The sequence below is a fragment of the Blastomyces dermatitidis genome (genome assembly GCF_000003525.1).
Source record: "Blastomyces dermatitidis ER-3 genomic scaffold supercont1.10, whole genome shotgun sequence".
Lineage (NCBI taxonomy): Eukaryota > Fungi > Ascomycota > Eurotiomycetes > Onygenales > Ajellomycetaceae > Blastomyces > Blastomyces dermatitidis.
This window is the reverse complement of record NW_025544783.1, coordinates 1,373,846-1,379,845: the sequence shown is the minus strand read 5'-3', so window position 1 is coordinate 1,379,845 and position 6,000 is coordinate 1,373,846. Positions and strand designations below refer to the sequence as shown.

Genomic DNA, 6,000 nt, shown 5'->3' with positions numbered 1-6,000 from the left:
AGATGAAGTTCTCACTATTAAGAATATTAATTACAAGATCACAATCTGTAGAGTAGATAAGATGAAAAAGATATTTAATAAAAATCTTTAATTAATTGAAATTAAATCTATAAAATCTACAGTTACTTAATTATAATAAGATAATTCTATAGAATTTCAATCTACAGTGAATTCTACATCTTCTAATGAGTATATAGATAATCTTTATATTATAGATAGATGTAGTGATGATTATTAATTAATTTTTGAAGATTAATATATTTAAAATATTTTCTGTATGGTGTGGTTTTCTGTACACTGTGGCGCACTCACTAGAGAGAGTGAGTAAGCATGGCACGGTTATATGCTCCATCAATACAACCTTCGACTATCCTATAGTTAGTTAGTTTAACGTTACTAGTGATTTGTCAGTACCTGTACCACCGCTGGTAACTTTGGTTTTCCAAGGCGCTGCAACGCCTATCTCCGGTCTCTTAGGTGTACCAACACGCAGTATGAAGTCTAATATATACCGCCCAATACCACCCTCCAAGCAGCCAAAACTGGGTAATATTTCGCCCGTACTGTCACGCCACGCGTAAGTATCCATTCGCCCCCTTCTGCGCCGTGGCCGACAACAACGGAAGAAGAACAAAAATCCTGGCTGCGATGAGACGAGACGAGACGAGACGAGACAGCGACACAAAGATACTCTCTATCCAGGCGAGTCGAGAAGCCATCCCCAGGGCTACATCTGCCACCTCTAAAAGGGCCATGACCCGCCAGCGACCAATCTCCTTCCCGCCATGGTTGCTCGCTCAACACCGACGTTGAGATTTTCGTCCGTACGACACAGAGATCCTCCTCCTCCTGTCGCCCCATCATTCGATCCGAGCAAAATACCCTCCTTCGCTCACGACACCACCACCACAACCACCACCAAATCAATCCCCCCCAACCCCTCCACCGTCACCACACGACGAAGTGCCGTAATCCAACAACGACAACGACAACAGCAGAAACATCACCAATTACAAGACAAATTAAAACCCCTTAAACAATCCAAACTCCCCTTCCCCCTTGCCTCCTCTCCCCGCCAACCCCAACAACCCACCAAGACAATTCCAGCGCCCGAACGGCCTTTCAAGAAGGCAAAGCTGGATGGTCGCCATCATGACCAGGCATCCATCACCGGGCCTGCAAAGCTTCCCTTGCGCAGTAGGGATTCACAGGGCCTACTACTACTGACACCGGATTCATCATCTACAAAAACAACATCATCAACAACAACGCCTGCTGCGTCTCGGACGCGGTCAGCGAATGCTACTGCAGCTACTGCAGCGGGTGTTAGTAGTAGTACTGGTGGTGGTGGTGGGCTTACAGCTATTAATAAGAATAATAGTAAACCCACTACCCTGGCACTCTCCGCTCCACCCCGCTCCCCCGCATCAGCCGTATCTCGGACAACGCGCAAATCTGCCCATAGTAATCAACAACAACAACATCACACGCCTGTGGGGGTGAGTGAAGATGTGGCGCAAGAGGAGAGGAGGAAGAAGAAAAAAGTGGTTAATGGCATTATGATTGCGGATGACCATGATAATGATAATAATGATAAGTATAAAAATGATCGGATTGTTAATAACTTGTTGAAGGACGATGGGGCTTCTCCTTCGACGACCGCCGCAGTTGGTCGTGAAAAGAGATCGTTACGATCTAATGATGGAGGATCGAGGTCGAAGAGTGAGCTGGCGATGTATTTTCAGAATTATGAGCAGATTCTCAGTTTAGAGCCTATGAAGCCCGGTGAGTTTACTTTGATCTATCTCCCTTTGTTTTGTTTGTCTGCTTGTGTGTATGTGTATCTATATATCTAGATTTCCTGATGTGGCGCTACAATTCGAGTTTGGTGTTTGCTCTGCTTGTGTATCTCCTGTTGCTAACCGTCGATAGAGTTCCTCTCGGCAGACACCACGGTCTTACTCATCGATGACCTCACGCAACCTATCGAACTTGATCCTGTGCCGACAAATGCGCCAGCAACCAAACTTCGGGGGAAGCACGATAAAGGGAATCCGCCAAATGGCCAAATGGCACAATCGTTAATGGAGAACCCACTTCTCGAGCTCCATGATGCCCAAATACTTGACCTACGACCATCTACACATCATAGTAAGAAACCATCAAAGGACCCGCTAGATGGCGATGTCTACTTCAAGGCGCACCGGAGGATCGAACGGCAAGAAAAGCAGCTCCGGAATATTGAGAGGGAGAGGGCTCAGCATGAAAAGGTCCAGCTGGATCGATTACTGGATGAGTTACAGGGCCATGATTGGCTGCGAGTTATGGGTATAAGCGGAATCACGGAGACGGAAAAGAAACTTTACGAACCTAAACGAGCGTATTTTATCAAAGAGGTGTCAGCATTAATTGATAAATTCCGGGCCTGGAAAGAAGAGGAGAGACGACGGAAGATTGAAAGAGATCAATACCTTGCCGAAGAAGACGATGATGACGAAGAAGAAGATGAAGAAGAAGATGAGAACGAAGAAAACGAAACGGAGGATGAGGACGAAGATGAAGCCGAGCAAGCGGCTGACCAAACCAGCATAGGAAAAGAAGATACCAGGCCCCAACCCAACAGGGACGGGGACCTGGAATATTTCTCTCCTAACTTCCAAACCTACGGTGAGCCCCCAGACATCAATGATGTCGATGCCTGGGCAGCCCGCCAACTCCATCAAGAAGCCATCTCAGCCTCCTCCAACACAGCACGCCGCATCAACCTACTTCCCGAACATGTCTCCATACCACCACCACTACCATCATCTCAATCTTCCTCTTCCTCCCCTCCATCCTCCTCCTCCTCATTTTCACCCACATCCACCTCCACATCCTACCCTGCCCCTGCTGGCCGCGATTCTGACCGAGCTGCCCGTGCCCCTAGCCCTGCAACAACACACACATCCGCACCGCCACCCACCCCGCCACCACCAACAACAACACAACAACCGCCGGCCCAGCCAGAACCCAAACCGTTCACATCGTTCTATACGAAACGGCACCTGCGCGACGCCGCCGTCGGGAAAATCCGACGGGGCCGCACACGGACCGCGTTCGGGCAGCCGTTGCCGGAAGTAGCGGCGCGGGAGTTCCGGTTGCCCGCGGATATCCTTACGGAAGAGGCGGTCGATGCGTGTCAGAGGAAGAAGAGGCGGTTGAGGAGGGCGCGGAAGGGTTGATGGGGGTGTCTTGTTTTCAAGTGTTTATTATGTATTCTTATTATTATTATTATTACTACTATGTTCATCATTATTGTAATGAGTATTACAGTCGTGCGGGAGAAGGAGCTAAAAGCCAATGAGGCAAGGGAAGGAAAGGGTAAACCACCAAAACACATTACACACATGTTTTAGGTTAACTCGGTTTTCTTTCTTTTTCTTTTCCTTTCTTGTCACCCACGTATCTGAGGTCAGACGAGAAAAAGGGGAAGCAAACGGTGTCAACTCTTGTGGAACGTTCCTTTCCCCCCTTTATACGAAAGACACGAACGATTACCGGAGTGGAATATAATGTATAATGTATGTACTCCGTACACTGGCTGGGATGGAGAGCTCGTCAGACTAATCCGTCTGGCTCGTGTTATCCTTCCACCGTATATATAGTTAACAACTCCCGTCGCTAGTTATGTAGCGAATACAGTTCTTGAATCAAGCAAGCTTTACACCTCCAACAGAGGTACCGTAGTCCGTCCGTAAATCGGATGGATGAGATTTGGGGGGGTTGGAGGGTTGATTGCTTTGCTTCCATTTTTGCTCTATGTCCTAGCTTAGATTCTATCCGTTTATTTATTTATTTATTTATTTATTTTTTTTTTTCAATGGACTGGACTCCTCCTCCCAACGTGCCTATTATTGGCCAGGGTGGTTATCCTGCGCGCGCGCGGTGTTTTGCCTGCAAGGCGGATTTTTAGGTTCCTCTTCACTATATACTTATGAGCTATGTAATTGGGGGTCCATAGGTGGGGGGCATGAGTCCTTCCGTGTAGATGCTAATTAAATATAGATTTCTAGCATTGTGTGTGTATGTTGTGTCCGGAGTAGGGGACTTCTGCATGGTTAAAGGGTTGGCGGGCCCAAGCCCCTAACCACTTAGTTACTGCTTGTCTGCTACCCCTGGCCGCCCGGGGGGATTCCCGGGCCTAGCTAGTATTACACCCTGATCGGCAGTATTGAAGTCAATCAATGAGATTGATGGCTTAGAATAAATGAAAGGAAAAAGTATGCTAAAGTTGTCTGTCTTTTAGATGAGAGGGATAACCGGGTCTCTCTATTATTTATTGTTGTTTGAAGAGGCTCAGTGAATGACTTGATTTCAATATTATATATTCTCTGCTGTATAGTTACTATATTTTTGCAATCTTGATTCTGGAGGACTCCAAAGCTTGAATTTATTTTAGTTTATTTATTTACTTTGAAATGAAAATCATTGTCAACTGCCATATGCTGCTGCTAAAGTCTTTGACTTGAGTCACTCTTTGTTCTCAGAAACTCTCAATTCTTGCATCATGACTTTGCTTTGATATGAAGGGATAAGGTGAAATTCACATTGTCTTTCTATCTTCAGGGTTTACTCCTTACACTCATGAATCCACAGCATGAGGAATTAAGTTGCACTAGTTATCTCTCAATCCAGCTATCCTCTCATGCCGGTTCAGCCTACTAATAGGCATGGACTCAAAAAAGAAAAGAAGGAAAATAAATGTCACTTTGAGCTGTCTTGTGGTGTCTATTCCATTATTCATTTTTTGGCATCAACATTTTGAAAGTGGAGATGTCCACCGTGCTCGGGTGATTATCATTATCATTATCATCATCATCATCATCACTATTATTACAGATTATTTTTGAAACTAATCTCACTCTTGTAATCATCAGCCCTACATGGCCCATGGGTTCAAAATCCGGCCATCAGTCTCCCCTCTACTCCGTAATGAGGCCCACATCGCCAGTAGTCCACAGCGATGACATGAGCGAGCGAACAAATTGTTAGGTGTGGCAATCTGTTTGTGTATGAGAGAGATGATCATTCTGTCTGCCTCCTTTGCGACAACTTTTTCCTGTCTTTATCTTTCTCCACGCCGGTTCCTCGGATGGGATGGTCTGTCTGTTACAGCTTCGAATGCTCAGGAAAAAAAAGCACACATGCTAGTCTCAAAGTTGCTTTTTCTTTGAAGGGTAGTCAGCCTGTTTGGCTATCCATGGACTCTGGATTGTGAATGGTCTTAAGCTTCTTGCTAGCAGGGATCACCACCACAAGTGCAATGGAACAAGGAATAGCCTTGTCTTGCTTGTTTCGCCTAACATCAGAAGCTGTCTTGGAAGCAAAGATGTATCTGCCAACCCATTTCAAATTAGCGCTCAGTGAGATGGTACATATACATTATAAGAGGCTGCAAGATGAAAGTGGATAGCAACAATTAGTATCTAGCTATAGTGATGAGTTGATGATGGATTATGCGAGGAGGAATGTTTAATTTGTTGGCTAGTGATCAAACCCTTCTAACTCTAGTGTCCTACAACTTTTTCCTTTCTTTCTTTTTTTCTTTTTTTCCTCCCTAACTGACATGGCATAGGTTTCTGGCTTCGATGACTTGGCGCTATCCGGTTAGTTAGTGCTGCGGCATAGCTCTATCGAGGTTGCTACTGTGGCCATGAAACCTTCTCTGGGACTCTATTGCGCCTGATAGGTTACCTAGACAAGCCTGCATAAAGAGAACTTTCAAAATTGTAGGGGCTGCAAGGCGCCATAGACCACGCTAGGTGTAATCTACCCATGACGTATTAGCCATAATATTGGGAGACGATGGCTGGAGTGGGAAGACGCCCACTCGCATGATGCTTGAACCCTGACATTTCCCGGGGCCAGTGCCAGTCCTGACTAGCTTAGAGGGTGGCTTTCACAAGAGAGCTTCTCCCCCTGCCGTGGGGATGGATGTTCCTCCATTTATTTAACGCATCC

The 6,000-nt window shown here is 46.0% G+C and overlaps 1 protein-coding gene across 2 annotated transcripts; it reads left to right on the top strand.

Moving 5' to 3' along the window:
• Nucleotides 1-437: 437 nt before the first annotated feature.
• Nucleotides 438-4,041, top strand: BDCG_08001. 2 transcript variants are annotated; one of them, XM_045423773.1, is made up of 3 exons: nucleotides 438-1,785; nucleotides 1,933-2,667; nucleotides 2,927-3,982. In XM_045423773.1, exons 1-3 carry the CDS (start codon nucleotides 786-788, stop codon nucleotides 3,118-3,120), a joined length of 1,929 nt encoding a protein of 642 aa, XP_045282390.1. In that variant the 5' UTR covers nucleotides 438-785; the 3' UTR covers nucleotides 3,121-3,982. The 2 variants fall into 2 exon arrangements, with proteins under 2 accessions (XP_045282390.1, XP_045272635.1); XM_045423772.1 differs by having other exon boundaries at nucleotides 1,933-4,041.
• Nucleotides 4,042-6,000: the final 1,959 nt, after the last annotated feature.